Genomic DNA, 11,219 nt, shown 5'->3' with positions numbered 1-11,219 from the left:
GTAGCTTTGTTACTTTCCTTGCTTGGTGACAATGTGCACCCTTGCTCCCCCGCCAGCCTGGCAGGATGAACCATCAACGTAGACCTGCCAGGGATTTCCTTGGGGTGCAACTGATACCTCTTCTGGGAAATTTGTGAACTCGACGACGAAATCCGCCAAAACTTGCCCTTTGATCACGAATCTGGGCTGGTACTCCATGTCGAACTCGCTGAGCTCGATTGCCCATTTGGCGAGTCGTTCCGAGGTGTCTGGTTTTTACAGTACCTGCTTGAGGGGGTGATCGGTAAGCACTCTAAGCGGGTGTGCTCCGCAGTATGGTCTTAGTCTTCAGGCCGCGACAATGAGGGGGAACACCAGCATCTCTATTCGGGGGTACCTTACTTCTGCGCCCCGGAAGGCTCAGCTCATATAGTACACAGGACGCTTTCCTTCTCCCGTTTCACAGACCAATGCAGCCGATACAGCGTGCGGGGACACTGCCAAGTACACAGTCAAGATCTCTCCTGGTCTCGTCTAGCTCAGCAGCGAGGGGTGACTGAGGTACGACTTTAGATCGGTGAAAGCCTTCTCACATGCCTCATCCCAACTTTGTGCCTTTCTCAAGACTTTGAAGAAGGCTAGGCACCGGTCGGTGGATCGAGCGATGAACCGGTTGAGGGCTGCCACCAGCCCAGCTAATCTCTGGAAATCATAGACACTACGTGTGGAAGGCATTGTCATCACTGTTTCTATTTTTTCGAGATTTTCTTCGGTCCTTCTCTCCGAGACTATGTATGCCAGAAATTTACCTGTTTCCACACCAAACACACATTTTAACGGGTTAAGCCTTATACTGTACTGTCGAAGGATGGAGAACGCTTCTCGTAGGTCTGCTAAATGCTTCTGGGTCTCCTTGCTTTTTACTAATAGGTCGTCCATGTACACTTCCATGTTGCAGTCGATCTGTTATTTGAACATTTGGTTGACTAACCGTTGGTAGGTGGCCCCCGCCTTTTTCAGACCAAAGAGCATTGCTTTGTAGCTGTAGAGCCCTCAGTCGGTAATGAACGCTATTTTTTCTTCGTCGTCCGGATTCATTGTTATCTGGTTGTACTCAGAATAAGCGTCCATAAAGCTGAGGAGGGGATGCCCCGCTGTTATATCCACTATCAGGTCGATGCGTGGTAGGGGAAGCTATCTTTCGGGCAGGCCTTGTTTACGTCGGTAAAGTCCACACACATTCGCCACTTTCCGCTGGGCTTCTTTACCAAGACTACATTTGAGAGCCATTCCGGGTACTAGACCTCTTGGATGAACCCTGCAGCTAGGAGTCAATCTATTTCTTTGGCTATTGCCCCATACTTCTCAACACTGAAACTGCACCATTTCTATTTGACTTTCCATGCCATCAGGTCGACGTAGAGCCGGTGCTCGATAATAGAGTTGTCAATCCCGAGCATGTCTTTGTGGGTCCAGCCGAACCCACCTCGATGTTCGATAAGGAGAGATATCGGTGCTAGTCTCATATCCGGGCCCAGCCTAGTGCCGATCTGGACTTGCTATCCCGGATCCTACTGGTCTATTATCACGAGCTCTAGGGGTTCGTTGGGCGTAGCCTGCCAAAGGGCCTGCTTGTCACGGACTTCCCCGTCCCATTCGGTCAAGACTAGGGGTGGTCTGGGCTCAAGCATTTCTTCTGGTACTCCAATGGCCGCCATGACCTTGGCCTCATGCGTCATCTCCTTGTCATAGCATTCCCTAGCAAGTACCTATTCGCCGTGGATTTCGCTGACTCCCGAGTCGGTAGGAAACTTCACCTTAAAGTGAAAGGTAGATGTCACCGCCTTCAAGCTGTTCAGGGTGAGGCATCCCAGTATTGCATTGTAGAAGGACGAGGCCTTGACAACCAAGAAATCGGTCATAGTGGTTGCAGTTATGGGCGCCCTTCCCACCAAGATTGAAAGAGTAACAACCCCTTTTGGCTAAACGACGTCCCCCATAAAGCCCTTGGGGGGCATTAGGGCCAAGCACAGTCAATCCGAATTGATGCCCATTTTGACAAAAGCATCCCAAAATAGGATATCGGCCAAACTACCATTGTGGATCAGGATCGTCCGGGTCCTAAAGTTTGCCACTTGCATCGTTACCACCAATGCATCATCATACGGGTGGAGGATGCCTTCTTCATCCCTTTCGTCAAAGGTTATCGTTGTGGCTTGCTTACACCCCTTTCCGCACTGAACACTTCCTTGTAACACGACCTTCGAGTGTGTGCCCTTCGGGACGACGATGTGGCTCCACCTCCCGCATACCCTCCTGTGATTGTGCTGATTTCTCTAAGTGGCCCATCCTCCACGATGGGGCTTCTTTTGGCCCCTTGCCTTCTTGGGACTTCCCCCTGCTGAAAGTTCAGACACCTACCTCCGGGCTGGTCCGTTTCATTCCCCCACTGAAGCGCCCTATTCTTCTGTCCTTCTTCTTTAATTTTCTTCAGGGCATAGCAATCGCACGTGATGTGTCAGTTATTCATGTGATACTCACAATACAGGTGGTTCTCTAACTCCCGGGGATGTTCTCCTTTGGAACCCACGTGATTGTTCCCTTCCACTACTAAGTTGGCATGGGCGCGGCTCCCTCCCTAGGTCCGAGTTAGTGCTTCTCTCTTTCTCTTCACATCCGACGCTCGCCCTCCTTTTCCTCCACGGTTGTCGCGGTTGGGTCGTTGCCCTAACGCCTTTATACCAGCCCACTCCACCTCAAACCATTGCGAGGCTGTCAGGGCCTCCAAGGTGTCTTCTGTATTAATGAACTCATCTGCCCGATCTATGAACTCTCTCAGCGTGGTGGGGGTCTTCCGTGCTATTTCGGACATGAACAGATTCAGTGGTCAGATACCTCCCAGGAGCGCCGCTAACGTGATCTTCTCGTCTTGATCGTCTGTGGTCATGCATTCCCAATTGAACCGCGAAAGATACGACTTCAAATTTTCACCGTCTCATTGCTTAACCTTTAAGAGGTACACCGTGGGGCGTCTCCTCTTATAGTTGGCCAGGAATTGAATCATGAAGAGACGGGCGAGCTCATCAAAGCTTCCTATCATTCCTGATGACAATGCCCCAAACCAGCTCTGGTCCGCTCTCTTCAGAGTTAGTGGGAAGGCTCGACTGGTGACCTCTCCCAAGAATCCATGTAAGGTCATGTGGGCTTTGAAGGTTTCCAGGTGCTCCAGCGGGTCTTTGGACCCGTCGTACAGTTCCATCTGGGGAACTTTAAACTTGGGAGGAAGGGGCATAGCCAAGATTCCTTCACTGTACCGGAGGTTGGAGCTGATGAGTTGTTGGTCTACAGTTGACGGGCTGTCTATCTTATTCTCCATTTCTGCACATTTGTCCACCAGCTCTTCTTCTTCTCCATTTTGAGGTGCATTTCGCGCCTTTCTTCTTCCGCCGCAGTATCTGTCAAAACCTTCTGCGAATCCTCCTGCTTGTTGCCGCTTGGTTCTGCCCCTCCCATCAACCCCTCGTTGGCGAACATGAGGGCTGCATTCTCCTGGTGGAGTGTCCCCGCCTCCTCTGTTAGTTTTCTGATGGTCTCCTCCATGTTTGCGAGTCGCGCTTCCATCGTTTCTTCCTCATGATCTTCCCTTCTCATAGCCTGGGACCACGTCGCTGCCGGCATGCGAAGTACACACTTTTATGGAAAAATAAATCCCACAGACGGTGCCACTGTTGATGTCGTGTTTTAAAGCCCAAGTAGTTCCTCAAAGCCCAAGTTCCACGTCACCTGCAACTAAGAAGGAGGGGAGGCTCTGGTGACTTTCGAGGTCACTCTGATGCCTAAGTCAATGGGTTATTCTATGGCCAAGAAGAGAGAAATGCATAGCATGGTAAGATTATTAGACAGATTGAGTTAAGAGACCCCCGTAGAAGGGTTTTCCCTTATTTATACCTGATTTGGGTTCTTCCGTCGAGGGAGATCGTGGCGTGTCAGGCAACAGACCTGCCACCACTCCTTCTCTGTCGCTCTAGTAGGTGTCAGTCCGTGGCATAGTGGGAGATCGTGTCGTGTTAGTTGTGTTAGGTTTGTCTGACCTCCACTTCCCTATCATGCCAGTGTGCGTTAGATCACTAGCGAGTAGTCCTCTATTCACGGAATGGCCGTTGCATGCGCCACCTCCCTACCATGTAGGTGTGTGCCAGATCGTGGGCAAACCATCCTTCGTACATGGAATGTGCCATCGCACACCAAATTCTCTGTTACTGGCAGGGGTTGGATCTGTGACCCTGGGAACTGGCGCGTGCCGCTGTCTGAACGTAGGCGTGCATCGGGGCAAGTGATTTAGTTTGTCAATTCGCAGACCCCACGGACGTTCCCTCTGATGCTTCTAAGCCCAGCATTGACAAGCCACCCCGGGTTGGTTTGCACTCTCTTCCCGATCTTCTTGCCCAGGGCTCCCAACTTCCTCCCTTGGGCCGGTAATTCCATAACTTAGCCCCCTTTGGACTCTAGCCTTTTGGGAATGTGTTGCGCGCTTGGTTTTTAATTCTATGGCCCATAATCTTTAGCTCCCTCCTTTAGACCCGAGCTCCATGCTTGGATTTTCCTAGGTTTGGACCCTTCTGGGATGGGCTTCCCTCCCAAAAATCTTATATTGTTTAAGAAGAGAATTTTAAAGAGGGTAAAGCACTATGAGAGCCGACCCATGAGGCTAATCCGATAGGTGAAGCAATGCGTATTGGCAGCGCTAATGCACCAACCCTGCACCAGACCCTCACCAACACCAAAGACGCTTCCCTCTTGCCCACGCTCGTACGCGACTCCATCCACCATTACCTTCTCGATGATGAACAAGAACACAGAACAAGAACATCTGGACTCCGTGTTCAAGCAAACACGAGCGCTCCGATCCATGGTCCGCAAGACCCTCAAGGCTATGGAACCGGACCTCAGATCCCAAGAAGGTACTTACAATTGTTATTACCCTTCGTTTCTTACATTGTTTCTGGCACATGGGTCTTACTGTCTTGTTTGTTTTCTTCAGACAATGCCATTCAGAGTATTATTTTGGAATCTCCATGGTTTAAATCTGGTAGGAGATTGTGTGCCTATATAAGTTGCAGTGCTTTGCGGGAAGTTGACACATCAAAATTGTTGTCTGAAACTCTGTCAAATCCAACTGGAGGTGTGTGATCTATCCTTCTTATTATTTTTTGGGAATGAGACATTCTTCGTGATTACTAAGATGAAGGCGTTTAGACTTTATTGTGGGTAAGAAATGGAGTAATTCTCAATCCTTCTAGTTTAGCTAGTGAAATGGCTCTTCAGAGATTCTGTATGAAGAGGACATGATGCTCCTAATTTTTAGATATACCTATGTTGTAATTGCTTGAGCAAAACGTGTAGATATGATTACCAATGGGAAATTTCCTATGAAAGTCTTGTTCTTTAAACCAGTCGATTTTATATTTTCGTGTCCTAACCACCACCACTTTCTCCGGGCTGCAAACCTCAGGTTTATAACTTTCACTTTTAGCATGAAACAAGATGTTGTGCGATTTTATTACTTTCATGAATCCTTGCTTACCACGTATTTTTTATCACGTGTTGGGAAGTACTTCACTTTTTATATTTCACTCAAGATGGCCACACACAGAGAGGAAAAATACTTTATGTTCCACGCGTGGAGGACAAGAATTGTCACATGCGCACGCTGAGAATCTCATGTATTGATGATCTTGTTGCAAATTCAATGGACATCTTAGAACCAGCTCCAATGGATAGTGATGGAAACGAACGTGAAGATGGTAACTATTTTAAATGTTATAACCTATCTCTCTTGCTCTCACGAAACAACTTCCACACTCAATTCACCTGAACCTAGCCAAGCTTTATACATTTTACTCCCGTTCAAATATTTTTTGCAGGCCTAATTTTGTATTTTATAGATGCATCTAAATATATGTAGATGGGCTGACACTCACAAGGATTTCTTTTGGTGCAGTTATGCTAGCAAATGAGCCAGTTGATTTGTTCCTCTTGCCTGGTAGAACTTCCTGTTTTCTGATTTGATTATAAAATGCTCAGCAGTTTCACAAACCAAAATGTAGATAATAGCATTTTCTACATTCAGGACTAGGATTTGACAGATCTGGAAGGCGCCTGGGTCGTGGTGGAGGGTATAGTTATGAATCCTGGCCTATCATTTAAACTTCTATTAGCCTATGAAATTGTGGGTGCCGAGGGCAGGCGATATCGTGTGCACATTTAGATATAAAATCTCTATTTTAAGCTCCTAAAGTATCGGTATTCATTCAGACTCCAAATGCATTTATTTGTTGGTATGGTCTAGCCTCCGAAATAATTGGTGAACCAACTTCTGGAACTGCTATTGTATAGGAAATCTCTCTCTCTCTCTCTCTCTCTCTCTCTCTCTCTCTCTCTCTCTCTCTCTCATGCATTTTAAAGGAATTTAACTACTTTTAGTCCTGGATGAAATTTGACCTTTTATTCTTATACGCCAATTACAATTTACATGTTAAAGTCATGCATAACTAAGGTTGCTTTGTTTGATGAAAAATCAATAGTTATTATAATACCTTCCTGAAGAAATACCAAGAGCTTGCAAAGGCAAGGGATTGGAAGCAACCCCTCCTTGGTATGTATGAATTCTTTTTTATTTTTGGATAAGTAGTTTGTGAATTCTAGTTTTAAACAATTGCTCAAGGTCTTGTATCCTGGTTATAAGGGTATGCTAGTTACTTGAAATGATTGCGTCTGTTTCTGCAGTTGTGCTGTCATATTCTGTGCAGATAATGGATGAAGGAGTTATAGCAGTCACTCCAGATGACATTCCTGTGGATGCTCTCGTATCCCCAATCGGTGTGATTCCTATTAGCCAAGCTGCCTTAGACAGGTAACATTATGTAAATCCTTCATTCTACCAAACCAGTTGATTGCTTTCTTCGATAATGGGATCTTCATCCCTTCCCTCAAGAAATTGTAGTTTTGTTATGTCATAAGCGGTCCAAGAATTGTATGGTCTCGATTGTTTGAAATAAAATATTGTACTATCAAAGGATTGGGATTTTATGTCATGGGTGGTTATATATAACCAACACTCGGGATTTTAGAAGTGCCATTCAAGCTTTATTCCTTTATAAATCAGTTTCATTAAAAGCAATAATATTCCTTTATGTATTTATGTACATGCGCATGTGCACACCAATAATATTGTCTGAAAATAAATATAAAAGAATTTGACTTTTGATTGATGAGCAATGTCACGTACCCTCTTGCTACTCCAACTTGAATGCAACGGAAGAAAACAACTTGCAGAAATGAAAACAAGAACAAATGGAAGAGAGATGATGGCCCAAGAATATACTTCAATTCTTGGAGAGATTTTCAAGCAATCTCTAAAGCTCCAACTGTTTTGCCAAGCAATTTTAACGACTGTTTAACTATAAGTGACTTACTATTTATACACGAAAAAGCTCTGCAACTAACTTATTCACTAACAGATTTCTATTACAAGGAATTACTCAAAAACGACACCGCTTTATTCATCTTCAAACTATTCCCAATTACATCGACACGCACCATTTCATTTAAAGGAATCCCAAAACGCCTTGTATTGATCATTTTGTAAAATTCGTTCTCCCCCTTCCTTCCACTCGCTACCCTTCAAATTCCACTTCATACACCTTCTACCAGCACACACTTTATATTCTCCTCCCTTAAAGGACTTGCCCACAAGGCCTTCAACCATCACACACTTTCAAAGTATAGTTCCCACAAGATGTGGGTAAAGTTGTCTTAATTTCCATAAGCTCTCCCAAGAAGAATCCTCATCTGTAGCTCCTACCCAACTTACCAATACCTCTGTCACAACATTGTTGCCCTTCTTTTAAATTCTTCTGACCAATATCTTATGTGGTTCAGGTTGTAATTGCCCATTTGAATTAGTAGGAGATAACGTTGGCAAAGGAACAACATTTTTGGTCAATCTTTTTTTTCAAGCATTAAACATAAAAAAACTAGATGTATTTTAGATGAACTGGGCTGCAAACCCAAACTTTTGCACAATATGAAAACGGCCATAAAATTTTGGAGCTATCTTCATATTGTGCCTCATTGCTACCGTCTTCTGCCTATAAGGTTGCAACCTCAAGAAGACCCAATCACCCACTTCAAAGGACCTTTCAGTTCTATTCATATCAGCATAAAATTTCATTCTATGTTGTGCTTTTTTCATGTTATCCTTCAATAAACTCAACAATTCTTCCCTTGATTTTAATTGCTTGTCAACAATATCACTAGAGGACGTGCATGTGTAACGCCCGTCCTTGTGGTGAGTCTTTTTATAAAATATTTTGATAAAGGACGACGGAATTACCGTCTAATTTAAAACTTTTTGCTTTCTTCCCAGGGTGCAAGACTCTACGTTTATAAAATAAAATGTGCTTTTACAATAAAAGAGGTTTACATCGGAAAACATCAATTTTAATAATAAAATACCTCTCTTACACTTAAATGCTCGTGCCTAGACTTCCATGCTCTTCCTCATGGGCTGCGTCTGTCCCGACGCGTACTTCATTTCCTTCCCTATGGGGGGAGAGACATATATAAAAACTAAAATGAGTCAAAGACTCGTAAGCATTACTTCATACGGTTAAAATATAACAACGTAGGTTTTCATTCATGCATTCATCATTCGTACATACTATACATACATGCATGTGTGCATACGTGCATTCATTTGAAAATGTCACTGGACGGGATTTTCCTTTGAAAATGGACTTTCTTTTCATAAAACGTTTCCCCCGTCAGTGCCTTCATTTCTGCAAGAGTGCAGTGCCTTCATTTCTTAAAGTGCATTCGTGCATGAGTGCATACATACATACATACATTCTTTCTTTCACTTTCATAGGCCGGTACATATTGTTACGCCCCGTGTGTTAGGGTTAGCGGCCCTATGGCCAATGGATTCGCCCGTGGCCATGGGTTGGAATTCCATTCCGTTAGGGTGCAACACTGGGTGCACTACCAGTACTACTGCCCGTTATTGCAATCTGCCCATTCATTCATTGGGTACCCCTTTTCATTCATTCATGTGGCCGTCACGTATCTTCATACATTTCATGTTTTCCTTTCATTCTTCATTCATTCATGTCAGCTCTAAAGAGCTGGAGCTTTCATTCAGTTCTTTCTTTCCTTTAACAGTCATTTCATGTGAAAACATTTCTTTTCGTGAGAAAATATCGTTTCGTGAGCATGGGCTTGAACATCCTCTTTCATGACGTCCACGAGCATCACCTCGTGGCATTCATAAAAGTATCAGTTCGTACCGTCCATAAAACATAAAGCGCGGGCTCAAACTTCGCCTTTCACGGCATCCGTAAGCATCACCTTGAACATCGGCCTTCGCGGCGTCCACGAGCAGCATCACCTCGTGGCGCTCGCGACAGTGTCAGTTCGTGGGATCCACGAAGGCTTCGGCTCAAGCGCGTCTTTCGTGCATTTACATTAATTCATTTTCTTAAAAAATACGTACAATAGATACGCCTTATAGTCATCCATTCGCATGCGTACAATTAATAACTTTGGGTGCTTAAAAAGGGGCTTTCATGGAAGGGTCGTACGTACATATACATTTGAAAGCATGGCATCTTCTTTCGTAAGCATTTTCTTAAAGATAAAAGTTTTTCATTTTCCTTTCGTAATTTCTAGAAAACTCTAGAAGGGCATGAACGTAATACTTACCTGGACTCCATGCTACTTTCATACCATGCAGTCCATTCATGCGCGTGTCAGCTGGCAACCTATATGCATACATCACCTTAATGTCATTCTCTATCTAATGCATAAACAACTGAACTAGAAATAGAACTGCACTATACTTGAAACACTCTCCTTCTATCACATGCACTTATATGTTAAAACTTTCGGAGACCACTTACGGTCACTACATCTTCCAACTCAACGTCTTGCCTCGAGTGTTCATTCACTAAAGTGAACCCATGATTCACCTTAGGATTAAGACACTAAGACATTCGTCTTATTCTCCTTTTTGAACTCATCTTGATACATGACTTAGACCAACTAAGTCACACATCCCAATCCTAGACAATACACCCGTCACTCCCTCCATACATCCTAGCCCATACTAATTCCTCAATCCCATCCATACAAGCCACAGGGCTCTAAGCCAACTTTGGGGCTTAAGCACTGTGTAACTGTACTCAGGACAGACTACCCATTATATATGGTGAATCCGTCCGGCACATGTGTCTAACCAGATTACACATGTACCTTACTCCTTTTATCATCAAAGATCAACATATAACATATTGATCACCTGTTCGTAGGGATGAGGGCCATATTCCGATACCAACATTCTCTTAACTCGGCTAGCATGACTCTTCATGCTATCCATCCTTTTTGACAGTTCATCCTAACACTTAACATGACAAGGCTCCATTCACCATTACGTCTTATGTCATGTCATATAGCTCAAGACTACACCCGAGCTATAACATGACCTTGTCACGTCACTTGACATCCCGTTACGTCATTTCTTACATCAACTTCTAACTCATCACGAGTACGGTTCCTCACGTACTCCAGTAACATCGTGACATCTTGTCATGTTCTCGTTATGCCATTTCTACACTAACTTTACCCATCATAAGCATGACTGTCCGTAACCACGTCACTTCATGACGTTGCCTAATCATGCTTTTGCTGCGCACTCTTACACTTATTCTGCTACTACACCCATACTTCCAGCCGTAAGTCAACTATAGTGACATTTGTCACCTCAGACTACAGGCCGCGTCACAACTACTTCGGGACATTGTTCCACAGTTCCCGATACAACTCGCTACGCCCTTCAATCATTCAACCGTCCTTATCTTTGAGACATGCCATACGGTGTATCGCTGCACTTCATGGAGTACACTCTACGTATACTCCCTTCATACACACTACACCACATCACCATTATGGCATACTCCCTTCATACACGTTACGCTACATCACCACTACGGCATACCCGCCGTATAGTGCGTCACTCCATTACATGGAGTACATTCCACATGTACTCCCTTCATACACGCTACAACCTATTATCAATATGGCATACCCGGCATACGATGCATTACTCCACCATATAGAGTACACTTCGCGTGTACTCCATTTTCACACGCTACAACCTATCATCAATATGGCATACCTGCCAT

At 44.5% G+C, this 11,219-nt stretch overlaps 1 protein-coding gene across 3 annotated transcripts; it reads left to right on the top strand.

Moving 5' to 3' along the window:
- Positions 1–4,620: 4,620 nt before the first annotated feature.
- On the top strand, positions 4,621–6,914 carry LOC121237738 (5-formyltetrahydrofolate cyclo-ligase, mitochondrial-like). 3 transcript variants are annotated; one of them, XM_041134595.1, is made up of 6 exons: positions 4,630–5,161; positions 5,619–5,783; positions 5,981–6,022; positions 6,110–6,155; positions 6,564–6,634; positions 6,766–6,914. In XM_041134595.1, exons 1-6 carry the CDS (start codon positions 4,708–4,710, stop codon positions 6,894–6,896), a joined length of 909 nt encoding a protein of 302 aa, XP_040990529.1. In that variant the 5' UTR covers positions 4,630–4,707; the 3' UTR covers positions 6,897–6,914. The 3 variants fall into 3 exon arrangements, with proteins under 3 accessions (XP_040990532.1, XP_040990529.1, XP_040990530.1); XM_041134598.1 differs by lacking the exon at positions 6,766–6,914 and having other exon boundaries at positions 4,621–5,161; positions 6,110–6,160; positions 6,564–6,590; XM_041134596.1 differs by lacking the exon at positions 5,619–5,783 and having other exon boundaries at positions 4,631–5,161.
- The last annotated feature ends 4,305 nt before the right edge of the window (positions 6,915–11,219 follow it).

Source organism: Juglans microcarpa x Juglans regia, chromosome 6S (assembly GCF_004785595.1).
Source record: "Juglans microcarpa x Juglans regia isolate MS1-56 chromosome 6S, Jm3101_v1.0, whole genome shotgun sequence".
NCBI lineage: Eukaryota > Viridiplantae > Streptophyta > Magnoliopsida > Fagales > Juglandaceae > Juglans > Juglans microcarpa x Juglans regia.
Note: the sequence above shows the minus strand (reverse complement) of the source record. Positions and strands in the feature narration are given on the sequence as shown.